The 26,091-nt window shown below is 36.4% G+C and overlaps 4 protein-coding genes and 1 pseudogene across 4 annotated transcripts; 3 read left to right on the plus strand and 2 right to left on the minus strand.

The window, feature by feature from the left end:
- The first annotated feature begins 2,582 nt into the window (after window positions 1-2,582).
- Window positions 2,583-3,964, plus strand: LOC120177890 (peptide methionine sulfoxide reductase B5-like). The gene is made up of 3 exons (XM_039183875.1): window positions 2,583-2,984; window positions 3,345-3,501; window positions 3,638-3,964. The coding sequence occupies exons 1-3, from the start codon at window positions 2,620-2,622 to the stop codon at window positions 3,791-3,793; spliced, it is 678 nt and encodes a 225-aa protein (XP_039039806.1). The 5' UTR covers window positions 2,583-2,619; the 3' UTR covers window positions 3,794-3,964.
- Window positions 3,965-5,269: 1,305 nt separating this feature from the next.
- Window positions 5,270-11,660, plus strand: LOC120177892 (K(+) efflux antiporter 3, chloroplastic-like). The gene is made up of 19 exons (XM_039183877.1): window positions 5,270-5,430; window positions 5,906-6,295; window positions 6,596-6,697; window positions 6,784-6,864; window positions 7,386-7,487; window positions 7,775-7,852; window positions 8,058-8,126; window positions 8,258-8,308; window positions 8,699-8,812; window positions 8,910-9,011; window positions 9,097-9,231; window positions 9,406-9,587; window positions 9,676-9,808; window positions 9,920-9,994; window positions 10,066-10,167; window positions 10,257-10,418; window positions 10,701-10,790; window positions 10,886-11,047; window positions 11,147-11,660. The coding sequence occupies exons 1-19, from the start codon at window positions 5,395-5,397 to the stop codon at window positions 11,429-11,431; spliced, it is 2,451 nt and encodes an 816-aa protein (XP_039039808.1). The 5' UTR covers window positions 5,270-5,394; the 3' UTR covers window positions 11,432-11,660.
- A 3,516-nt stretch (window positions 11,661-15,176) lies between these two features.
- LOC120178052 lies at window positions 15,177-18,237 on the minus strand. Its single transcript, XM_039184008.1, has 10 exons — window positions 18,038-18,237; window positions 17,830-17,894; window positions 17,672-17,733; window positions 16,680-17,582; window positions 16,506-16,584; window positions 16,286-16,405; window positions 16,072-16,194; window positions 15,951-16,004; window positions 15,648-15,862; window positions 15,177-15,551 (listed from the first exon to the last, which is right to left on the minus strand). The coding sequence occupies exons 1-10, from the start codon at window positions 18,189-18,191 to the stop codon at window positions 15,467-15,469; spliced, it is 1,860 nt and encodes a 619-aa protein (XP_039039939.1). The 5' UTR covers window positions 18,192-18,237; the 3' UTR covers window positions 15,177-15,466.
- On the minus strand, window positions 17,972-25,542 carry LOC120177946 (LL-diaminopimelate aminotransferase, chloroplastic-like). The gene is made up of 11 exons (XM_039183924.1): window positions 25,437-25,542; window positions 25,216-25,292; window positions 24,928-24,995; window positions 24,610-24,726; window positions 24,341-24,403; window positions 24,060-24,164; window positions 23,918-23,968; window positions 23,291-23,611; window positions 22,977-23,183; window positions 22,531-22,893; window positions 17,972-17,982 (listed from the first exon to the last, which is right to left on the minus strand). The coding sequence occupies exons 1-10, from the start codon at window positions 25,517-25,519 to the stop codon at window positions 22,600-22,602; spliced, it is 1,386 nt and encodes a 461-aa protein (XP_039039855.1). The 5' UTR covers window positions 25,520-25,542; the 3' UTR covers window positions 17,972-17,982; window positions 22,531-22,599.
- LOC120177947 lies at window positions 20,076-22,383 on the plus strand (annotated as a pseudogene).
- Window positions 25,543-26,091: the final 549 nt, after the last annotated feature.

Below are 26,091 nucleotides of genomic sequence, written 5' to 3' on the forward strand. Positions count from 1 at the left end.
GTCGTTCTAAAGATCTCGTGGAATGAAATATGAATCAATAAATTGATTATTCGAATCTTCACCTTACTCTTAGAAAATATACCTAAAAAATTCCTAATTTATCACATCTTTTTCAACATCTTTGATTAGTTGATTTAACGAAATGATAATGCACAAACTTTTTACGTGGATTATTCAAGTAAATCTAGACGTTTTTAGTAGAATAAAGCTTCGCTATAGGGAAGAATCAAACAAGCAGCCAGATCGGATTATAATTTAATTTCTTTTAATAAAAAATCTTTTGAATAATTCTTATAAGATTTTTTTCGATATTCAAAATGTTTGGATACAGTGGCGAATCTAAAAAAATTTATAGACTATGCCAATATAAACATAATAAAATTTTTATCTAACATAATTCATACAAATTTTTTATCTAGGGTAAACTAACTATTTGGTCGTCCGTCTATTACTTAATTTATGTTTTGGTTACTTAACTATTATTTTTTTTTAAAATCATAGCTAACCTTACATTTTGGTTCTATTTTGATCACTCACCATTAAAAAATTTAACGATGTTAACATGCCATTTTTTTATTATTTTTCAATCATGATATGTCATTATCTTATGATGACACGCTACCTTCACTGCTAAATTTTCAAAGATAAGTGACCAAAACAGAACTAAAATGTAAATTAAGCGTGATTTAAAATAAATAATAGTTATATGACTAAAATAAAAGTAAATAATTTATAAGTGACTCAATAAGTAGTTTCCCCTTTTTTGGCATGAGGGGGGGCATGGCCTAGGCTTGGATCCGCCCCTGTTTGTATACAAAGTCGAAGATCCGTTTCCATAGGTAATTTTTCCTTGTATGTTGAAGATTAGAACTCATAAATTTAATAAAGATTTTTTTTATTAATATATGGTAAGTATAAAGTCGTATATGTTCAAAGATAATTCTCAATCATTTCACATTAAACGCTCATACACTTGACGTTCTTGGTGCTCGAACTCATAATTTCGAGGAATAACAATAAATTTTTTATTACTAAGATTGTTTAGTTTGTGTTAATAATAAAGATTAAATTAACCTTAAGATTCAAACTCATTATCAATCGAATGAGTCATTTTGGTAAACTTAAGGTCATTGAACCAGTGACCCAACAAGTAGTTGATGAGAGTAATTTTGATCCAATGTCGTACGCAGTCTAATTATTTATTCCAACGTGTTATCAGATTTTTTTATTTTGAGAACTACATTATTTGTTATAGTGATTTGGAACTCGTCATGTCGAAGTGAAAAGTATATATTTTATTAGAATTTATCATTCTGACGTGACTAATAAAAAAATATATTTTTATTAAAACTTATCACTTTGACGTGATGAATTTAAATAAAAAAAATATTATTTGAATAACTCATTGTATGAACGTGACGACCATATACTGTAATATTTATCGTGGATTCCAACTTATTTTTCGAGATAACCTAATGGGTTAATAGGAGAAGATTTGAAGACCCGGGCCTTGAAATGGTTCGTATCTGTTTGTTTATTTTTGAAGTTGCTTGTATTTCATTCATTTAACGTTCATTAATATGTTCATCATTATGTTCTGTTTATATATTCAGAAAATAGTGAGATTACATCACTAGTCCTTAATCTTCTTAGGCTTCACAGTTTAAACTCCAAAATTTACCATATATTTAATTTAGTCCCTAACTTTACTAATATTTAAAATATAAAAAGAGGAAATGGAAAGTCATGTAAACGAACTTATAAGTGAGTTGATAAATGAACTTATAAATGATCCAACAAATGAGTTTTCAATATAAGCGGATCAAACAAACTATTTGTTTGTGTTCATTCATTTATTAAATGAACATAAAAATTTTGTTCGTATTCATTTATTTAATTTAATAAACGAATAATTCACGTAAAACTCACAATAATTCATCAAACGCTATGTTCGTTTACACCCACACACATAGAATGTTGGATGCAGCTACAAGAGATTATTACTCTTAAAAAGATTACTCATGTTCAAATCTTGAAAAGGACCTTTCCAATAAGGGCAACCACACTCCGGGAGCCTAAACAAAGGGACCTAGGCCCAAAAAGAAACAGGCCCTTAGACTACCGTTTTGTTGCAGTAGCCTCTTGGTCTAATAAATGGTCATTTTGACCTAATACTGTACGCGGGTTAATTATTTAATCCAATACGGATTAATTTTTTTAGAACTATAATATTTACTAAAATGATTTAGAATTTATCACGAAGTGATAAATTTTAATAAAGTATATTTTTTTATTAGAATTTATCATTTTGACACGATAAAATTTTAATAAAAATTATATTTTATTATAATTTCTTACCTCGATTTGATAAATTTAAATAAAAAATATTATTTGAATAAACTCATTGTAACTAGTTTATCTTGTATTATAATATTTATCGTAGATCCCAAATTAATTTTAAAGGTTAATTTTTTAAATTAATTTTAAAGGTTAATTTTTTCATCCGTCTGGATATTGGGCCAATTTTTCCCTAATAAATTACTTGTATCAAAGATTTTGCCATTTTTGCTTTGCATTATCTACCTGTTTATTCGCGAAGAAACTCGAAATCATTCTCTTATGGGCCTTAATATCCTCAAAATGACACCATTTCCTTCTTCTTCTTCTTTCTCCAAAGCTCTACTCCTTACCAATGTGAAACCGGCCACTTTCGCTAGATGTATCAGTTCTTGTTCGATAAATTCTTCTGATCCTGTTCTTCCGTGTAATTCTCGCTTGAGATTTCCATTTTCTTCGCCGAAGGCCATTAGCTGCTCCGTTTCTTCATCTGGGTCCGGTGGGTTCCTTCACCAGAGCAAGCGCAGGTACCGTGGGAGCGTGGTCGTCGCCATGGCTGCTTCTGGGTCGCTGCAGAAATCTGAGGAGGAGTGGCGTGCTATTCTCTCCCCTGAGCAGTTTCGAATTTTGAGACAAAAGGGCACCGAGTAAGTTTTCATTTTAAGCTACTGACACCGTTGAATTAGAACCCTTCTAGGGGAAATTGTATAATTTTGGGCTTTTGTTGTTTTCGGATCAATTAAAGTTTGTAATATAATAAATTACATGGAGGATTAACATCATTTTTGGGATCATTTTGAGCTTTCGATGTGCAAAAATCTGTTCGTTTAGCTGTCTTGTTCATGGAATAACTTCTAGGAAGTTCATTCAAAGTTTTTACACGAGCGACATAGCGATATTTAATATGATTTACTTGTTATTTTCTTTATATTTTCTATTGATGATCTAATTTTATCCTCTGACATGAAATAAAATTCTGCATCGGTCCATGTTTTCATGCTGTATAGGTATCCAGGCACTGGAGAATATGACAAGTTCATTGAGGAGGGTGTTTATAACTGTGCCGGATGTGGCAGTCCTCTCTATAAATCTACTACAAAATTCAATTCTGGGTGTGGTTGGCCTGCTTTCTATGACGGTCTCCCTGGAGCCATTAATTGCAATGTGAGCTTCCTTCCTCCTTTTTCGCCCTCTCTTGCTTGTTTTCTTCTATATAATCCGGTGTTTCTCCGTGTCATCGTAATACCGGTGTATCTTTCATGTAAAATTTACTAATGATGTGAGTGTGATGTTTAACCAGCCGGACCCTGATGGAATGAGGACAGAGATCACTTGTGCAGCTTGTGGCGGACATTTAGGCCATGTATTTAAAGGTGAAAGGTTTCCGACGCCCACGGACGAGCGCCATTGTGTCAATAGCATATCACTCAAGTTTGTTCCTGCAAATTCTGGGTAGTTAATCATGTTGATGCTATTCATTCTGTATAAGAACATGGCCGTGGTGGGGATGTTTTAGATGTTAACTTGTTCTAATAAGAACTGATGTGAATTCTGGATTGAATTATACTTTTGTATTTGTATTACTTCATGGTTTCTTGCATTGCCATGCAAAATGTTTTCCGAGTTTCGTCGTTGAGTTAGATATGGTCACCGGGAGGGAGATGACATCCCGGGCGTTTTGGAGTCTGTAAAGATGAACTTCATGGATATGGTTTACTTTGCCGTGCTGTTTCAGATGGTACCTGGTTTCAGAACTCAGATGAGTATCATATATGTCTATCCTTTCCTCTTCCTTTTAATTGTTTGATAATTCAATTTAAATATGTTTAATTTCACTATACATAATCTTTCGTTCATCGAAAATTACTTGGATCAAGAAGGTTTTGTCATGCTTTCGTCCACCTGAGGGCAAGAGGAAGGCTTTGCTCGGCCCTCTGCCAATGGCTTGCCTGCTCAAGGGCCATCTGACGACATTTTTTTCTCTCTAAATCTTTGGGTAAATTATTACATTAGTCATTAAACTTTTGGTTTATCTTGTCTGTCTTTCGTGACCACCCTAAGTACCGATAAATTTGTCTCAATGTCCTCCACAATTTTAACGATTTGAATTTTTTCAAAATATCTTTAAAATTCACAAAGTTAAACATACAATTTATTGTTTTTGGGATTTGAGGAGTACGAGATGTTTATTCAAATATCAGAAAGATGGTAAGTATTTTTTTTCTTTGAGAATACAAACTAAATACTTGGAAACTAGTCTCATGGAATGATTGTCGGAGGATATCAAAGCATTAGAGCGTTTTTTAGATGATTTTTTATCGGTCTTAAGTGAGTTTCGTGAAAAAAACAATGTGAGAAGATAGAATAGTAAAATGTAATATTTTTGTACCAATTTTATTATGAATGATGATTGATGATGAGCGATGACATCAGTAAGAAATGCCATATTATCACACAATTAACATTTTGATTAACCTAAAATTTTCATATTCAACTACACATACTAAAGAAAAATCCTTAGAACACAACTCACTGAAATCACGTTTGATTGGGAAGATATATGGAGGAGCTGAAGTACACTAGGTTTTGATGATAAAAATCTGAACCTTATCCTCCAACGTACAAGTTTGTTTTCTCTTCGGGTCTTACCAGTATCCGCCACGTGTACAAACACTGCCCCACCATTCAGCAGTCCAAACGGATGCCACTTCCTACTTGTCTTTAACCGAACAGATTCCTATTAGTCCTCAAAACACAAACTACTGGTCGAGAAAGCTCAATTCTTTCCACGAGATTTAACAAGAGCTCAAAGAACACAGCTTTCAGCCATGTCGTGGCCGCTTTCCATCCTCTCTTCTTCATCCCCTTAAAATACACGCAAGAAACATTAACTAATGGATATATTAAAAAAAACCCAAAGTTCATTTTTTCCTTCTGTTTTCGAGGTTAACAATTCTTAGCTTGAATCTTTAGTGTTTCTCAAGGAACCAGGGAAATGCCTTCGAATTTGTCTGCTTCAGGGTCTTGAGCCTTCAATCTTTGAACCCTTTTAGCACCATGTTGGAGTCGGTATCTTGTTGCCACAGCCCCAAGGTATGCAATCTCTTGTCGTTGATATTTTGTTTATGTTTTTCTTGAACGATTTACGTGCCAAGCCATGGTTGTTCTTGCTTTAAGTTTCTTTTCAAGAAAGATTTGAGCTTATGGTTCACATGTATGTTTTGTGCCCTCTTTTGAGCCTTTTGCCAAGTTTTCCAAGGCCAGGCTTTGCATATCTGGTTTGAAGTTCTGGATATTATGCTGATTATGTTGGTTAAAACGTCTTTTATTTGGATTCAGTGTGATCTATTGGTATTTCAAGGACATAACTTCAGCTATTTCTATAATTTTTTTAGAGCTGTAGTAGTTGTTTGGAAATCAGTTTTTGCTGCCAAAATGTGTTGAGAACTTGATTCTGTAGAACACTAGTTCAATAGAAGTACACGATTCTACTTAATGAGTTTCGTGTTAGCTCATGGTTAAACCTTTTAATTTATTATTTGATTCATCATTTTCATCCCAATTGCAGGGTTATGACTTTGTTAAACGAAAGAGCCGCGGTGGCACATACTCTCAAGCTATATCGTGGTTTTCCGGGCATTCTTCTTACGCACCGTATGTCAATAGCACGCTCTTCTGTTCTCGATCATTATCTGTAAAAGTCGGAACGAACAATTGCACTCATGATTTAAAGCATGTATTCGGTGGCACGCCTTCTCCTCCTTTGGTACCATCTAATTTGAGAGGACTCAATTTCTGCCATGATAGACTGCTCCGCCGGAGAAGGTCACGAATCCATGCGACAGTTGAGGTTGCAAGTGCTCTTGATGTCATCAATGATTTAGGACTGGATACTCTGACATTCTTGGCTGTGACCGTCTTGGTTGTTCCTACATTCAAGATATTTAGATCAAGCCCTGTAAGACTACACAATTCGAGTAGCATTAGTGTCACAAACTATTCTTTTTTTCCCTCCCCGTTGCGATTTCACGGACCGGCATCACATACAAGTTCCTCCTACATCTATAAGAATGTAGATATGTGCTTAGGTTTAATCCAAGGGAAAACTTATATACTTGTAAAGCACGATGTCTCATTAGTTACTTGAGGAATCTTTAAATATTTATTCAAAATGGAAGAAACTATAGATGCTGTTCTTATCGATTGATAGTCTTCGACCCCTAGTAATAACAAAATGTAAATTCTAAATTGCTTCCAGATACTTGGCTTCTTCTTTGCCGGGGTTGTACTGAATCGGTTTGCATTGATTAGAAATATTACAGATGTCAAAGTCCTGTCTGAATGGGGGATACTTTTTCTGGTAAGTTCAATTGCTTAACTAGGTAAGATGTCATTTTTCTTTGCTTTATTTCTGGTAATTTTGGTCTAATACATTTTCCTTTTTAGCTGTTTGAAATGGGGTTAGAGCTTTCACTTGCGCGCCTGAAAGCTCTTGCTAAATTTGCTTTTGGCATGGGGTTGACTCAGGTATAAATCATATTTGTGGAACTGTTATTTTAATCCAATAGTACATCGGGGTCGGAAATTTCGCATTGCGTATAAATCACATTTGTAAAACTACCAAGCAATGATACAATGGAAATGACAGAGAATGAGTTAAATTGTTAGAACATGCAGGTCATGGTCTACGTTTTAAGTGAAATACTTCTCCGAACTAATTTCGGATGAGTTTTTTACTTCTTTAGCAATAGTGCTTGGAGGAGCAATCAAATTTATGTTGTGGAATCTGTATCTGTTTTCGTTCTTTCAATTGTTTGAAGGACACTGACAAGTTCCTTGGAATAATACTACTCTATGGCTACAGATATAAGATCACTATATTTAGGGTGTACCAGTAAGGTTCAGTTATGGACCATTTTGACTGGCATTGTGATTTAATAAAAGCCGTTATTCCATCTTTCTTACAGCATGGAAGCACTTTTATTTTATGTTTTCCCTTCGGATGCTAGGTGAATGATACTTTCTTTTCCTCTTTCTACATGTTACAGGTCTTCTTTTCCACCCTTGCGTTCACTGCATTTGAACTTCCACCTAATGGGGCGGTTGGAACCAAAATTTTGCAGTTCCTATTTCACTCTGGATCAGACCTGGTGAGAACACTTCATCACAGGCTGTTTAATCCTTCTTGTACCCACCTTTATTTGCCTAATGCTTTAATCATTCTCTGCTACTTATGATCGGTTTCATACTTTATTCTTTCCGTTTTCCATGTTGTTTTCGGTTGGGAAATCGATTGCTTGATTTCATTAGCTAATTCAGAATTAGTTAGTAGTGATGTTTATAATGTGAATGTTTTAGACAGCAGTTTATATATTGGAAACAATCTATTAACAACATATTAGAGTCATCCCTTTTAGCTTAATTTTCCTTTTTGTAGGTTAATATCAGAAGCGTTGATGAAGCGATAGTGATTGGAGCTGCTCTATCTCTATCTTCTTCAGCTTTTGTTCTACAGGTATTCTTATTGTCGATATCTAAGGTGGTTGGTTTGTTTTGCAACTTCTTTCATTATTAATGGATATGTATAAATTTAGATTTGCTACTTGTCGAAAATGTTCCTCGCTTTGCGGTGCTTTTAGATGTCAATTGTTTCCTTCCACTGATATGTGAAATATACTTGCCTGATAGAGCATTGTAAAGCTTACGATCATAAGATACAGCTTCTTGCAGAGAAGGGTGAGCTGCCAACAAGATTTGGCTCAGCAACTCTGGGGATACTACTACTACAGGTTCTTGCCTACAGTCAACATGCTTGCCTCATTTGTTCCATTTTGTGGGCTTTTTCTAGACTCAACGCGAAGTAGACATCGAAATAGGATGCCAGTAACCTCTTTTGGACACTTTTTCATGATATTTGCAGGACATAGCCGTTGTCCCTCTCTTAGTCATACTTCCAGTTCTCGAGAGCCAGGTATAGAGGAGTCTTTTTCTTTTCTCCCTGGTTTTCGGTCGCTAACGTCTATTTATTTCTTTCATTTGTCTAGACAGGCATCGTTTCTCCTTTAGTTGAGTTCTTTTTTCTCATTTCATGTGCATGATTAAAGAATTGATATTATGAAAACATCAGATACCGGTATTATGATACTTGGATGAGAATAAGTCCAGAAATATCATTCTTGGAACAAGTTTTCGTTAGGGGAAACCTTTTAACCATTGTGATGGTTAACAGTCTCTTTTTTTCTCGTTTATTTGCTCGGCTTCAAAGCGATTATGATATTTTGTATGTGATCATCAGATATATCTGGGAGGCACTGTTGTCTTTGAGACTTGACCATTTTCAGTATCTTTTTCAACTTTGCAGAATATAACAGAGGGCAGTATTTTGCCAATGCTAATTCAAGAAAGTTTAAAGGCGCTACTCGGGCTTGGTGTGCTTTCTCTTGGAGGAAAATACATTCTTAGGAGAGTTTTCGAGGTTTGTCGAGTTTATTACTAAAGTGAGAAAAAAGAACAAAAAGACCACACTTTTCGTTTCCTGTATAACAACTAACCTTGGTTTCTTAAGCTTTCAGGTTGTTGCCGAAACAAGGAGCTCCGAGGCCTTTGTTGCTCTCTGCTTGCTAACAGTTGCCGGGACTTCCCTTATGACCCAACAGTTGGGCTTCAGTGATACGGTTTGATATGTATTCTCTATAGCTGATAATGTTGATTGATGCATTTCAAGCCTTGTATCAAACTACATTCGATTTCGTTATGCAGCTTGGAGCATTTCTGGCTGGAGCATTACTGGCAGAAACAAATTTCCGGACACAGATCGAAGCTGATATACGACCATTTAGAGGCTTGCTACTTGGGTTATTTTTTGTGACTACCGGAACTTCGATTGACTTGCAGGTATGGTATAGTAACCATTTCAAGCAACTATGCTTTCTAGAAAGATTCGACCACATGAATTTATGTGGTTTTACCTTCGAATGTGTAAATGCAGCTATCACCATAAGTAATGTGTGCAGTATTGATGCTTCCTGTTGTTTGATTTAATGCAGTTCATATTTGCTTCTTTTGCAGCTTCTTTACCGAGAGTGGCCGAGTATCCTTGCGCTCTTGTCTGGTTTGATTGTCATCAAAACATTGATCATTACAGCAATAGGTCCTCGTGTTGGACTCACCTTGCAGGAAAGTGTAAGAGTGGGATTTCTTTTATCACAAGGAGGCGAGTTTGCGTTTGTCGTCTTCTCTCTAGCTAACAGGTTCATCGGAGCTCAAATCAATGGAGTAACTAATCTCTTTACCAACACTTGTTTTATGCTTATAAAGTCTTCTGCCATTCTCGAGCAGCCTTGGAGTCCTACCGCTTGAGCTTAATAAGCTTCTTATCATTGTCGTGGTACTCTCGATGGCGTTAACCCCACTGCTTAACGAAGTCGGAAGAAGGGCTGCTGATTTCGTCGAAGACAAGTTCAACAAAGATGTATGTTCATGATAGTATTTCGTTTTGGTTTCATTGATGGCTATTTTTTGTATTCATCATCTCGCTTCAAATACGATTTTATCTGTGAACTTAAAGAAGAATTTTTCACAGGGTGATGAAGATGAGACGGTGAATTTCGATGCAAGTGAACCAGTTGTTATCATTGGCTTTGGGCAAATGGGACAGGTACATCCGTTATGACGCAGTAACAGCAACTATGAGCATGTGGCTGCGACTAATATAGTTTTTACTTGCAGGTACTCGCAAATTTTTTGTCGACTCCGCTCATTGCTGGAGTAGATGGTGACTTCATGGGATTACGTTATATCGCTTTCGACCTCAATCTTTCTGTTGTAAAGGTATCCAAATTTTATTGTGTAAACCGAGTATATACTACATCTTTGCCGACTGGTCATGGTATTGAAAAGATATGTTACTGCATTTGCAGGCATCTAGAAAACTTGGTTTCCCGATTCTCTACGGAGACGGGTCACGTCCGGGTGTTCTGCAATCTGCTGGTATCAAGTCCCCGAAAGCTGTCATGATTATGTACCGAGGAAAAAAGAGGACAGTTGAAGCTGTTCAAAGGCTTCGGCTTGCCTTCCCTTCGGTAATGCCTCTCTTCCTTGTTCCCACCGGCTTTGTGATCTGTAAATGCGCACACACACACACATATATATATATATATATTCATTTGTCTGTAACAACGGTTCATTGGCCGTTGTCGGTCGCTTCACGCTTTATTTCACGTTCACCTGAAATTCGTACCTCGAGTAGGCTCACTACTAGTTGCTCCTTCTCCAACTTGTTCTCTACTCTTGTTTTGAAAGAGAACGAAACTTTGTCCCCTGGCTGGACTACTAATCTTCGGCTAAAACGTGCTTTTGAGAAGGTTCCGATCTACGCAAGGGCTCAAGACCTCAAACATCTCTTAGACTTGAAAAAAGCCGGTGCAACCGATGCGATTTTAGAGAATACAGAGGTACCTACAAATTCTGCTTCCCCCTGCATTGCATTATTATGACAAGGTTCAACTGCCATGCTTCAGCTCCCTTACATCGTATTTACCCCATGCAGACGAGCTTACAACTTGGATCCAAGCTTTTGAAAGGATTCGGTGTCATGTCCGATGACGTGACGTTTCTGCGTCAGATTTTTCGAGATTCCATGGAGTTACAAGCCAAAGAAGAACTCAGCAGAAGCGATGATCGAGAGCCGGATATTATGAAGCCACTGCAGGTACGCAGAATGCTTTTACATATACAGTTTGATAGATGTGGTTCATTTTTTAACCATCATCGGGCAATTGATGAACTTGATGAATTTAACTTTGCATAGGCGAAAATGGCCAAGGCCGAAGTGTTGACATCACCGATCGCATCCGACGATAGCTTCACTATGAAAAGCCTGATAGATGGAGTTCAGGTTTCCAGGCTTGAAGGCGGTGGTGATCGGACGGATGACTTGTTAACCTCGTCCGAAGGCGAATCATCGGGAAAAAACCTGACGGATTTAACTAAAGTACCCCTGTTTCAAGTGGCCGAAGTGGATCTAGAAAAGAACGACGGCATACTTAATCGGTCCGAGAACCCGGAATCCGTGTTGTACGGTGAAAATAGATAAGAGGGAACGTCGTTCCGAAAACATCACGGCGACGAAGTCGGAAATACAGTCAACACCTTGTGACGGACATTAGAAACAACAAAGCTTGAAAAGTTTTGCTCATGTTCAGTTTTCTGAAATCACACCCCCACCTCCATGTGTACTCTATCAATATAATGCACAAGGAGCAATTATTCTTTTTGTACATTTACATTTTCATCATTTAGAACATTGTTTCATGGTCAGAGAAGCACGACTGGATTAAATAAAAAATCGAAATCGATTGGTTTTGACTTGATGTTATAAGATAATCTTTCTAAAAGCCGATTCGAAACGAGTCGAGTCGAATTTTATAAAAGAAAAAGTCAAAATTTGAACTTAATTTAAGATAAACTCACTCCAACCGTCTAAGAATATTTAGAACAATACGTTTATAAGTAAATATATTGGCGTGATGTTAAGATTAGTCCCTAATGTTAATTAAAATAGTATATTAATTAAAGTATAATTATATTTTTTATTTAATTAAAATGTAATCACTTATCAAATTTTAAATGTTTAATCACTTAAATTTCAAATATCATAAGTGAAAAAGTAAAAAGTAAATAAAAGCGATTATATATTAATTAATAAAAATAAACATAATTTAATATTATATTTTTTAAATTTAATGAAAAAATATAATAGAATTAAAACAAGACTAAATTATAAATTTGATAACTGAGCTTTACTCTCTCTTATTTCACTTAGTGTACTTAAATTTTTTCAATTTCCTCACTGAACTTAATATATTGGGTTTTTTATTACTCGGTCATTAAATAGTTAACGACGTTAAAATGGGCTGCTATATAGATGCAAACGTCGTTGTTTTGATGAAAATTTTGTTTTACTAAACGACATCGTTTTTAACGCAATTAACTATTTAACGACGGAGTAGCTGGAATAGGAGTAAGAGTAAAGTTTAGTAAACCAAAATCCAACATATTAAGTTTATTTTAAAGTTCAGTCAGCAAAACAGTTGAGAGAGTAAAACTAAGTTATGGGATTTGTAATTTACCCTTAAAACAAAAATGACTAATACTGTAATTTACCCTTATTAATTGGATAAAGTCAGCCCCGCCAACATGTTTGTTCTTGAAAATACCCGAAACAAACCAACTGAAAAACCCACAGACTGTTCTTCCCCTAAAACCTTGTAAAACACCCCACTGAAATACCCATTTTTGTATATTTGTAATTTGTGGTTGATTAATTTATTTAAAAGTGAGGTAAAACTTCAACGACGACGATTCAAGTGGTCGTAGAAATTGTTTTTATATTCTTAAATTTTTTTTAATATTTATTGTAACACCCTATGTTTTATTAAGCCTAAAGTGTCACATTGGGCTACGGGGTAACTCATGATTTTCAGAACATGTTCATTTCCTTTTCAAACATACCAAATGATATCATAATTTAACATAAATAATTGTTGTAAAACATTTTACAAAACTAGAACTTAGTAACATATAATTTAAAACCAAAATAATACAAACTTTGAGTTTAATAAATCGAATACACGAGTAAGGTTCCATGAATGCATATGCCCACTAAATTACAATACAGTACTCTGAAGGAGATGCTAGGAGTCCTGCTGTGACGGTGCTCCACAAACTGCTCAAGTTACTGACCTACCAACGGAAAACATCCAAAGGCTGAACTTACAAAGCCCAGCAGTATAATCGTTAATCTAGAGTAGCATAAGAATAAACACAAGCATGCTGAAGACATAGTACTAAACAGTAGGTACATGCATGATCTAGATCAAGAGCTACTTACTTAAGGTTTTACTGTTCTGTCGCTAAAGTAGGAGTTTCAAGCTTCCCTTAGTCCTCTGCTATGGACCTCGTTATGAGTACACCTCTAAAGGGTCTGTAACCCTAATGACTGTAATTGTTGTGCATTATCTAAATGCGACTATAATATTCCTATGCATTAGAAATACACCACCTTGATGCTAGGATCCCGAAATGAAGCTACATGCTTAACCACCTACATTTCTTGGTGATTTGGATGAAATCCACACCTTTTTCCTTAACTAGAAAGAATTCAAGACTTTGATTCAATGAAATAATGTTGTTGGAAGGATTGAAAACAAAATTGAAGTATGAAATGGGCTTAATAACTTACCTTTGTGTAATGGAAATTTTGGGAGAGGAAGAAAGAGATGAAAATGGGAAAATAGGAAAAAATGAAGAGAAGAAAATGGTGAAGAGAAACAAAAAGCCTTTCATCTCTTTAGGAAGGGAAAATTACTCAATCGGTACTTCCCATTTTTCCATTGTTCAAAAATCTCCTTTAAATGGGTAATTGGGTTCGACTCAAACCCAATTAAACTCAACGATTTAATTTAAAATTTCTACAGGGTTCACTTACCTCTTGGGTAAATTCGAAACTACTAGCCGAAAATTTGAGGTGTTACATTTATTATTAGGGACCAATTTTTAAATTCATCTCGGACCACCAAAATCTCATAAACGAGAATAGATATGGTCTTTATCTATAAAGTTAAATATTTAATTATAAAGAATTTTTATTTTATAAGAATTTATAAATCAAATGATCTTTAACGAGGAGAATTGTAATAGAATTTAACTTAAATTTTAGGGTTAAATATACGGATGATCACTTATGTTTGTATTTTGTTTGCTTTTGGTCACTGATTTCAAAAAAACATAAGATATGGTCACTTTCGTTTTTATTTAATTAAGATATGATCATTTTCGTTTTTATTTAATTAAGATGTGGTCATCACGGGTTAATTGTCATTAACATTTAACAGAATATGCGATATAATAGTGTGTATAATCACACATTTGGTTTCTGTTATTTACATAAACTCTCAATTTATTTATATTTTTAAATAAATTTTAATATAAATAAATATTTTTAAATTTAGTTAATAATAAAATATATTTAATAAGTTCATATAAAAAATATTTTTTAAGTTAATATATATTTAAAAATTATGAATTTAAGTATTTACACACTAAGATACAAAATATACACATCATTTGGTCTACTTTAAACCAAACAATGATATTGGCTTAATGGTTAGATACATGTTTTGTTTTCTAAGTTACCAAGGTTTGAATTTTTTTGTTCCAATTTGATTTCCTTTGTTTTCTTTCAACCAGAGGGTGACACGTGTCACTCTTTTATTGATGGAAACAAATATATTAAATTAATATAAAGTTAGTCCTCAAACCGAATGGTGACACTGCATGACATATGGCATCACTCGATTGGAGGATTAAATTTATTTTAATTTATTAAAAGTATGAGTAAATTGAGAGAATATGTAAATAATAATGTCCAAACGTGTGATTATATCAAAATATTTAACTGTTGTTGATGACAATTAACTCGGGGTGACCACTTAATTAAATAAAAACGAAAATGAGTGTATTTTATTTTTTTAAATCAATGATAAAAATAGACAAAACACATACATAAATTAACATCGTGAAACTAACCCTAATTTTGACTAAAAAACGTATAGCATACATGTTCACTCTTCTGTTGGCATTGTGGCATAGAACTTTCTTCGAGTGTAACAAGACAAATTCGAGTTGCCTCGATTGGTCATCTGTACTATTCGAGCACGGCACCAATTCTCTATAAATCCGAGATGCAGGAAACCATGTTTCCAAGTTCTTGGCAGCAGCAGCATTTTAAGAGAATCAAAAACATTCACCACGGTAAATGAATTCAGACAAAATCTTGAAAATTTGCGTCTTGTAAATGAATTCATCATGTATCATTCTAATGGCACAAATGTTACAGCTTAAATACAATAACTTAGAAAGGAACTTGGAATTCCCTCAACACTGCTATTAAACTAATTCAAGCATGTAAATAAAAAATGTTTAAAGAAAAAGGGTGGCTAATGATTGAGACGATTATGATACACGTGCATTATGCTACTCTCTTTGGCAGCTTTTCGGTGCATGAAGGCTATGAAAGTTTGGCTCTTTTGGAATGGTTGTATGCTTCGCTGAGATGATGCCTTCTTGGCTAAGCAAGTTCCTTTCTCATTATGATCAGGGCATCTTCCTTATTTGCACTGATTTGAGCAGGCTTCTTCCTACTTGATGCTACCCTGTAAGAATTGGGAATATGATTTATAACTTTACAGAACATTTAGATTAATCTTCATTGATGACAAAGCAAAGGGTGTTTCCGGATTGCTAATTACCCTCGTGGTCTCACTAGTTGTTCGACGATTGGTGATTTAGTTTTCTCTAATCTGCCCTCGGATTTTTGAGCTGCCTTGTCTTGGCCTTTTTCCATCAGTGATGGGAATGTCATCTTCTGATGCATAGGAACAATACGTTTTTGTGGAGTACCATAAGAAATCTTTGTTTTCGCCAATACTTGTGGTTTCTTCAAGCTAGAGGTCTTGATGGTTTGCTACAAAGTATAGTGCCATAAGAGTACTTGTTAAATTACCTAGATGACCAATGGACAGATACGGAAAGCAAAGAGAAAACCAACTTACCGGTTGATCTTGAAGTGTTACTGTATCTGGTCCATTGTCACTGTTCTCATTTATCTGTAATCAAGGGGGGAAATCCATTAGTCCAGGGCATGGTATATGAGTCTAAGCTCAAAGCACTCACTTTGACATTCTGATGTTTCCTCAATGAAATTCCACCTTGGGATCCTGGAAAGGTGGCTGTTTCTTTCAATGGTGCTTGAAGATGCTTCTTCTCCAAGTTCGCTTCCTTTAAGATTCCTCTTTCCTGAACAGCAAGAAAATTATCAGATAACATGGAAAAAATTTAAACCTCTTTTCATCATTTCAATAGTATCTACTCCATAAACAATGCATACATCAGTTCTAAGACGAAAAGGCTTGGGATTTGTAAGCTTTGGTTTTCTGTACTTCATCCCTAGAGCACCTTTATCAGCTGTGGAGTTTTCTTTCATTGTCTTATTCATTACTTTAGCACCCTGCATAATCATGAATATTATAAAGTCAAATGGCGACGCACAAAATGTCAAGAAACAGACGTTACACTTACAAAGAATATGACTTTATTTAATAAACTACCTTCTGAATGTTTTTAGAAGTCTTGCCCCTCCCAAGAACATCCTTTTGCACCGGCTTTCCCTTGGCACAATTCAATTGTCTGCAATTAATTGTAGTGAAAATTCAATGGTGAATGCAAGTGAATAATAATAAACAAAATCATGGGGAAAAAAGAACAAGTCATGAATTTCATACCTATTTTCATCAGAAGCAGTTTTATTTTCCTTATTGTTTTCACTTACTCGGATGTTAGTTGCCAAAGCATTTTCTTTCTCATCATTCACTGTTTCTTCGGGGATTTCAATGTTGTCAGAACATGTTTCAATGTTCTCTTCATGGATGCTCCTCTCATTAATTTCATTGTCCCCTTCAGACTCTGAAATGGAGGCCATCTTACTGCTAGTGGGAGATGAAATTTTGATATTCTCGCTAACTGCTTGCTTCAAGCTATCTGAAGGACTCTCAACCGAGTCTTTTTCATGTGGTTTTCGATGCATAGGAGCCTTGGACAACGGAAAGTCTTTGTTGCTGTTCTTCTTGTTCAAAGGTTTTACAGATTTAGCTTCTTCATTCTTCTGCTTCCGGCAATGCAAAGAATCGTACACTCGGCTTTTAATCTCTCTGCCTCTCAACTGTTTCCTTGGAACATCTAAAGGTTTATTATTACACCCCAATGCATTCTTCTTACTTCCAACATTAATCTCAAGCTTCTTCATCCCTGCACATGCCTTCCTTAACGAACTACTCCATTCTACAGACTTCTTCAACTTCACTACCTTCTTTGGAGAGTGAAACACCAAAGCCTTTGCCACCACTCTATCCTTTGGTACCTCAATTGTAGTTAGTTTCGGGTTCCGAACACTTCGAAAAGTACCGGGATTCAAAAGCCCTTTTCGGTTCCTTGGTGTAGTCAAGGCCTTAGTAGATGACTGCTTTACAGCCTTCACATTTGGGGTAGTTGAACTCTGCTTAGGAACATGTCTGACTTTCACTTTGGCTTCCCCCATCTTTTGTGAAATGGATGAGATCATAGCCAATTTTGACACTCTAGACTTTGAAGACTTAGCAGGAACTGTACGGGGGCATTCCAATTTCGACCTAAAACCACAAAAAAAAACAAATCAATGAAGAAAACAAAAATGCAAGTCTCAATGAAGAAAAACAGAAAAAGATTTCCATGAATATACCTCGAATCTCTTTTGCAAAGAGCTTTCCGAAGCCCAACACTTGGACTTCTAGCTGCCATAACCTGAAAGATTCAACTGTTTAAGTTCAGCAATCACTTGAAAATATGATGAGATGCGATTCATATGAAGGGGGAAAAGGGGGCAAAGTATGTACTAACCCTAAGTACAAAATTCTTATAAATTGCTTCAGAGTCCATTTCTTCTTCGTGCTTTTGATCACACCCTGAGGAACAAGAAGAAACAATCATTGGGGCATAACAACGAACACTTGTTTGTTTCAACCAAAAAGTTATTAAACCCGAACACAAATTCTAGCTTTATCTTATTTAAAAAACGATTATAGCTTCAATCAAACACAAAACTCACCGACACGGAGGCAGAACCAGTAACGATCATCGTGTTCGGTGTGGCAACAATCAGGTGCGGAGAAGTCCACGAACTTCGGAGCTTCAATCTCCTCGTAGAAATCGTCGCCAATTACTTCTTCACCGCCGGCATCGTTGATCTGAAATTCGTCCATTTTGCGGTTACCGTAGGTAGAAGATCCGATTAAGAGGAGCGTAAACTAGCCGGTAGAGTGAGTTTGGCACTTAGTATTATCTCTTTTGTTCATTGGAAGACGTTCCCCTGAGCCGATTTTTTTTAAAATTTGTTGCAGTATCTGGAACTAGCCGTTATGGACATGATCGTAATATAGTTTGCATTACAAGGGTGTTTTTGTAAATATCGAATAATTGAGACAACAACCGTTTCCGTTATGGATAATGGATTCGTATTGAATTCAAGTATCTGAATTCGTTATCCACTTTATTCAATTAAATTTTTATTTACTTTTTAATGAGTTACATTTATATATGTAATAATCTTAAGAATTGAAATATTATCTCCCTTAAAAAATTTAAATTCTCATGTATTTTAGATATTTTTTTATATTTTCTATTGATAAATTTTTTTTTGTCTTTCTCAAAACATTATAAGTCCGTCCCTTCTAAAATTTTATGAATTTACCCCTTAACAAAAAAATTATGTGTATGCCTCTAGTTACATATTTACAACTATCTTACTCCCATTGTTCTATTTATACCCAACAAGGGGTTGGCTAAATTCATATGCTAAAATCTTTTGAGTCAATGTAATTCATATATAGATATTGGGATGATGGAGAGGTAGTCGTCCTCTAAAACTTTAAAATTATTATATATTTTAATTTTTTTATATATTTTATATTGAAAATTTATTTTTTCCTTCTGAAATTTTATAAATCCGTCCCTGTATAGATATCTATTCCATTAATTGTGGGAAATGGATTGGTCTTAGTTAGGGATGGCAACGGACCGGGTTCGGGCCGGGTATTGATCCCTCTGTCCCCGTCCCCGTTTAAAAAACCGCGGGGATTTAAACGGGGATCCCCCTTCGGGTAATCGGGGAAAACCGCAGGGAAACGGGTATCCCCGTTTAGCACAAACGATTATTTAAACGGGTATTGGGCCAGGTATTGGGTCGGGTATTGGGTCGGTATTGGGCTGGGAATCGGGCCGGGTATATATATATATTTAAATTAAGTATATATTTTTTATTTAAATTAAATTTATTAATATTATATATATATATAATTATTTTTAATATTTATCGGGTTGGGTAATCGGGTAATCGGGGCGGGGATTACCAAACCCGTCCCCGTTTAAAATAAATGAGTTTTCCCCGTCCCCGTTCCCGTCCCCGTTTATCATCCCCGAACCCGACCCGTTTAATTCGATTTTCCCCATCGGGTTCGAGTTTTTTTGCCAACCTAGACTCTTAGTCAAAATCAAATGCCACATTGAACTATTGAGTCCATTATTTTTCTAGGGTTCTTTCCAACTACAGCTTAGAGATTGGGTTTTGATATGATTGATTGGGGTATTATCGGAAGGAAACGTTGAAAAACATTAAAACAATGAGCCGAAATTGCCAAAGAATGGGACCCAATGACCTTAAAACTAAAAGGGACTGATAACATAATATAACTTGGTCGGGTCGGGTCGGGTCGGGTCGGATAAGTATTTTTCACCTTAAACATGACCTCGTCCCACCCTAAACCCCAAATTAAAAAAAACTCGTCCCTCTAAGGTCGGTCGGAAGCCGTCGGCTTCTAGTATTTTGACCATCTCTAACATTAAATCTCAGACTTTGATAAAGAACAGGGACAGATAACATATTTGGACCAAAACTAGAAATCAAACTTCAAACGAACCAAGAATAATGAAATGAAGCTAATGACAAAGTTATGAACCTTTACCAGAATCACTAAACTATGGACGCCTGCCAAACCGAGTTTAAGAGGTCTCAAAGTTTGGCAGTAATGGCGTTTTAAAATCACAATGAAAACAGAAAACAGAACCTTTCAGGAACTTAAAACACAAGTCCTCTTCATTATATATAAACTACCCTAAGCTGCCTTATTTCCCAAACCAATCATTCACACATTGTTCTTTCTTCTCCACTGATCTTCGTATTATGGCTTACCAGTATGTAGTTGCAGTGATAGTTTCTTTACTGGGGTTTGCCTTTTTGTACAAGAGAATAACCAGCGGCAAGGAAAAAGCTTCTTCTTCCGTGTTTGGAGAGGAAAACTGTGTAGAGTTAACCGGAAATGTGGAGGTTGATGCCGGGAATACGACCGACGTTATCATTTTCGGTTCCGGAGTTGCCGGTGCTGCGCTTGCTTATACACTTGGAAAGGTCCCTGCATCACTCATGTTCCCTTGATTACGTCTTTTCTTTTATAAAACTTTCGATTATTTTCTTTGTATTTTCTACTGATAACATGTTTTTTTTTTCAGATTCAGGATGGACGGCGAGTGCGTGTGATCGAGAGGGACTTGAATGAGCCTGACAGGGTCGTTGGTGAGCTTCTGCAACCAGGGGGATATCTTAAGTTGATTGAATTGGGACTTGAAGGTACCGAAAGACACTTGTTCATCTGATCCATGTTATCTTTTTAAAGGTTTTTTGACATTGTTTTTCTTGTTCTTTCAGATTGTGTAGAAACGATTGATGCTCAACGAGTTTACGGTTACGCTTTGTTCAAAGTTGGAAAGAACGCGAAGTTGTCGTATCCACTCGAAAACTTTCGATCCGATGTTGCAGGAAGAACCTTTCATAATGGACGTTTCATTCAAAGGATGCGGCACAAAGCTGCTAATCTTCCGAAGTAATGATGTCTGTTACTTCTTTTGTGTATGTTGTTATCTGACCCTCTTATTTTTTTCGTAAAATATTCGTATTCGACGTGTTTTTGTATTCGTTCCCATTTCACAGTGAGTCTAGAGCAAGGATCGGTCACATCTCTGTTAGAAGAAAAAGGGACCGTCAAAGGAGTTCAGTACAAAACTAAGGGTGGTGAAGAGTTCTCAGCCTATGCTCCCCTTACTATTGTGTGTGACGGCGGTTTCTCGAATCTGCGGCATGCTCTTTGCAACCCCAAGGTGAGGAATCCCTCATCGGAATCTTGCGTTAAGGAAGGGTGTCTGGTTGACTACATAAAGATGTTTGTTTTTCGATTTAGGTCAATGTCCCTTCGTGTTTTGTCGGTTTGATTCTGGAGAACTGTGAGCTTCCACATGGGAATCATGGACATGTTATATTGGCAGACCCTTCACCTATCTTGTTTTCCTATTAGCAGCACAGAGGTTCGTTGCTTGGTCGATGTACCTGGCCAAAAAGTACCATCCGTTCCGAACGGTGAGATGGCGCATTACTAGAAAACTACAGTGGCTCCTCAGGTACTCGTGCCTCTCGCTTATCACTTCGGTTTATCTGTTACGAGCCGAATCATAGTGTTCAATTCTGGTCTGACTTCTAACCAAGTGGATTATGCATATCAGATACCTTCTGAACTGTACACTGCTTTTATCACAGCAGTCAATAAGGGGAACATAAGAAGCATGCCTGCAGCTCCGCTGCCGACTCCCGGTGCACTTTTAATGGGGGACGCGTTCAATATGCAACATCCTTTGACCGGAGGAGGGATGACTGTTGCACTATCTGATATTGTTCTCCTAAGAGATCTTCTAAGACCACATACTGAATGGCATTGGTTTATGATCTGCAGCCAGTGGCATCCACCATAAACACATTGGCTGGTGCCCTATACAAGAAGGTCTTTAGTGTCTCGCCTGATGCAGCAATGGAGGAGATGCGGGAAGCATGTTTCGTCTACTTGAGCCTCGGAGGCTCATTTTCAACCGGACCTATATCTCTACTCTCTGATATAGGTCCCCATCCCATAAGCCTAGTGATACATTTCCTTTCCGTGGCAATATATGGTGTTGGCCGTTGGTTACTTCCATTTCCTTCCCCAGCACGCATCTGGACGGGGGTTCGACTGATTTCGGTCTGTATCTTATCTTCTAAACCTTGTCGTTTTATATGACCTCGTTTTCGTTTCCTTTACTGACTGTTTTTTCGTTTATATTTCCAGGGTGTCTCGGGCATTATTTTCCCTATTATCAGGGCAGAAGGAATTAGACAAATGTTTTTCCCTGCAACTGTGCCAGCATATTACAGAGCTCCTCTGGTTGATTAAATGGATGGAAGTATGAAAATTAAGAACAAGCCAATTGTTTTTACAAGCAAAAGAATTTGTATTTGCAGTTTCATTTTCCTCGCTACCAAACACAGAGTTGGATAATCAGCCACTTTTGTTACTTTTTCTAGCTAAGAAACAAGAAACTAAACTATAAATTCCTATAAAATGCAAGCACTTATTTATGTATCTGAAAAACCAGATTCAGTGAATGTTACAGCACAAATGCTCTCCATTCTCGGCATAGAATCCGATACGATATAACGAGTAATGCTACTAACAGAACAGAGACTAAATCATAAACCAGATGGCATTTCATTTCGGGACTAAAATCGAGGCAACAGGTCAAATGCTATTTGATTCAATTGTAAAGATGCTTGAATCTTCGGCAGGCTTCCAAGACATTCTCCCGGTGACCAAATGCGCTGACCCTAATGGAACCTTCACCGCCGGGTCCAAAACCACTTCCAGGTGTAGTGACAATGTGGGTCTTCTTGAGTATCTCGGTGAACACATCCCACGAGTTGCGGCCAGGAAAGTGGACCCACACATATGGTGCATTCTGTCCTCCATACACTTTAAACCCGAGCGAGTTAAATGTCTCTACTATAATCTTGGTATTTTCTTTGTAAAAACCAATCACCTCTTGCATTGCCTGACGAGAAACGAAAATCCAAAATCAGGATGACAGCATTCACAGAATATGTTTTAACAATAAAGCCAGGCAAGGACACTAACCTCAAGCCCTTCAGGTGAAAGGCAAGCCAAGCCACCAGCTTGGGAAATGTTAGACGCACCATTAAAGCAAGTGCAAACAATACGGTTGAAGTCCTTGGCAACACGAAAACCATCCGAGAAAAGAAGCTGTTTTGGAACAACAGTCCAACCGAGACGAACTCCGGTAAATCCAGCATACTTACTAAAGGAAGCTGTTTCAATTGCAACCTAGAATACCGATAAGGAAATTTACACGTCAAACATATAGTCAACTCCAGAATTGCCACACTAGATAACGAGCACGAGTAAGAAAACATTGTTAACTCCAGAGTTACCTCTTTTGCTCCGGGAATTTCAAAGATAGAACGTGGGTTTTCATCTGATATATACAGGGCATATGCAGAATCATATACAATGATAGACCCGTTGTCCTTTGCAAACTGAACCAATCGAGTCAATTGCTCTCTTGTTGCAGGAGCTCCAGTAGGATTGTTTGGTGAACAGAAGAATATAATATCGGTTCTGGCAACATTGGATAAATTAGGAAAGAACCCGTTCTCTGGCGTACACCTCATATACTCGATATTTGCAAACCTCTCAACGTCCTTTAGAAAGTGCCCAGTCTGGCCCATGATAACACTGGAATCTACATAAGCCTGCACAGAATAGCAAAACTTAGAAAGACAAAAACTCAAGTCTTGTAAGAGATCCAGGCCCGACATAACAAGTGCAAATATGGAAAAAGCTGAGTGATCCTTGTCTTAATAAAGAGTGTGACAGGAATATCTATATCAGAATTTCACAAGTTCACCTCCCTTTCAAATAAACAAATTAGAAGTTTGTTCATTGAAGCTTCATACAGCAGAGGACCAGACCAACCAAACATGATAGTTTGACATATGAATATGATAAATTGAAAAAGAATGTCACAATAAAACAACAAAGGAAAGTTACCGCCTTACCGGGTATGATGGATCTTGCACTGCCATTGTAACATTAGATCCAAAAACAATCTGGCCCCGGGTGAAATCAAAACCGACAAGATCAAGATTAAATCAGTCATCGACTGAGGTAAATTACTTTCAGAGAATAATTAAATAAAACCTGAAGGCGAGATATGTCACATTTAGCACCATCTGAGACAACTATATCCTCCTCCTCAATGCCAAGGTTGCCATAAAATGTTGAAGCGAGCGCAGCTCTCAATGCCTGCAGAAACTAACATTAAAGTTGTGACTTGAAACTTAGTATCCACGTCTAGCATTACAAAATTCCTCCCCAAAAAAATTATGTATCTACTACTAAAAGAACTAAATTACAACATTATTAATGAGCTTCATTTTTGAAGTCAGGAATAATTATACTAAAGACTCAAAATGACATACTTTTTCACCTTGTTCAGCTCCATAACCACTGTAACCCTCCAGCGTAGACAGTGCATGAGATCTCTGCCAAATACAAAATAATACAGATGGATATCAGCTTAATCTCTTATACATTCGTCCATTGAGTCAGGCACTACTTGGAAACATAAATTCTTTGCACCAGAGTTCCTACTACATATGCTTGAACAGATATCGACGATGGTTGCGAGAAATATTGGAATGAAATAGAGATTCAACCCCAAAAAACGGCAAAAACAAGGAACAATCACCTTAGCCATTGCAGAAGTAATAACATCTGGAATAGGTTCAGTTGTTTCACCGATTCCAAGGCTAATCACTTGTGCGTTCGGGTACTTTAGCAAGTGTGCAGCCCTTCTTCTAGCAACCTGTCACGATAAACATTCAAAAGAACTACTCTCAAAGGCAAACAAATAAATCTTCTTATTTAAAAAGATAAGAACACAATCAAAACAGAGCATTTTGGGAAACAGAACACGAAAAACATAAATGTATCTCGAGGGAAAACTCTATTCACAACACCGACGGCAACAAAGAAACCGATTAGACTAATGAGAAGGACCACAGACCTCTGGAAACAGGTAACCAGCTTGAAGCTTGGCTATGTTCGCATTGCGAGAAACCTTTGTCTTGTAAGCTTCAAAACAAATAGCTCCATTTAGTCATATTCAAATTTAGAAGTAATTACAGAATATAAATGTCATCACCAAGTCATTTCTGCTACTACTCATGAGCTGTTGCTCTTAGTATAATCACCAGCTCAACTACTCGGCATTAGCTTTGAAGCAACAAATTTCAAGTTTCTACATGACCAAAAAATTGCAATAATAGTTTTAAAAAAAGAATAAGAAAATCACCAGTCTGTTCTTCTTGAGGAGTGGCTATACATTTAACTATACGGGGGCTTTTCAGCGGAACCGAAACATTATGGGTTCTGCAGCATTATCCCAACGAAGAAGAAAAACCCCAATAAAATGCAACGATTGATATGATCAAAAGAAAGAGAAGTGGCATTTTGTTTTCTCAGAAACCAAACGGAAACAAGAAAATCAAAAGTAGAACATCAAAAATATAGTACCTTGAATTGAAACTGGTTGGAGCCAAGAAAGCAGAGGAAGACGAATAAATCATTGAATTTGATAGATTGTTCATCAGAGACATCTTTCAGATTTTCACCCCCTTTTTTTCTCCTCCAAAAATACTGGAAAAAGTTGCTACCTTTTTATGAGGCCAAAACTACAAAAAAAAAAAAAGTGACGGCTTTTCGGTTCTAGGCCGAACCAGAGATTATTCAAACTCTACCCGCCTTGCCCTGGCATTCGCTCCTCCGGTCAATTGTGGTCAAAAAATATTCTCTCAGTCACCTTGTGCCACGTCATGTGGGACCCTATTTCTTTGTCTTGTTTTTATCCGACCTGGCACGCACGTGATCCAGGCATGAATCAAACGAGCGGTGGAATAATTGTTGCTAGTCTAGGTCTCCAGATAAATATAAGGAGGAAGAGTTAAATGTCAAATATTTAAGAGTTATTATATGATAATTTTAGGATTAATTATATAATTAATTACTTTTGTTTATGTTTTTGTAAAAAAAATTTCATCGATTTCAAAATAATAATATTTGGTCTTTTTATTTTTATTTAATTAAGATATGATAACTGAAAATTAATTATTATTAGATTTTTAACGAATTATTGACGTACGTTAGTAAAAATATTTAATTTTTACTTTGA

This window comes from Hibiscus syriacus, unplaced genomic scaffold (genome assembly GCF_006381635.1).
Source record: "Hibiscus syriacus cultivar Baekdansim isolate YM2019G1 unplaced genomic scaffold, ASM638163v2 tig00112343_pilon, whole genome shotgun sequence".
NCBI classification, from domain to species: Eukaryota; Viridiplantae; Streptophyta; class Magnoliopsida; order Malvales; family Malvaceae; genus Hibiscus; species Hibiscus syriacus.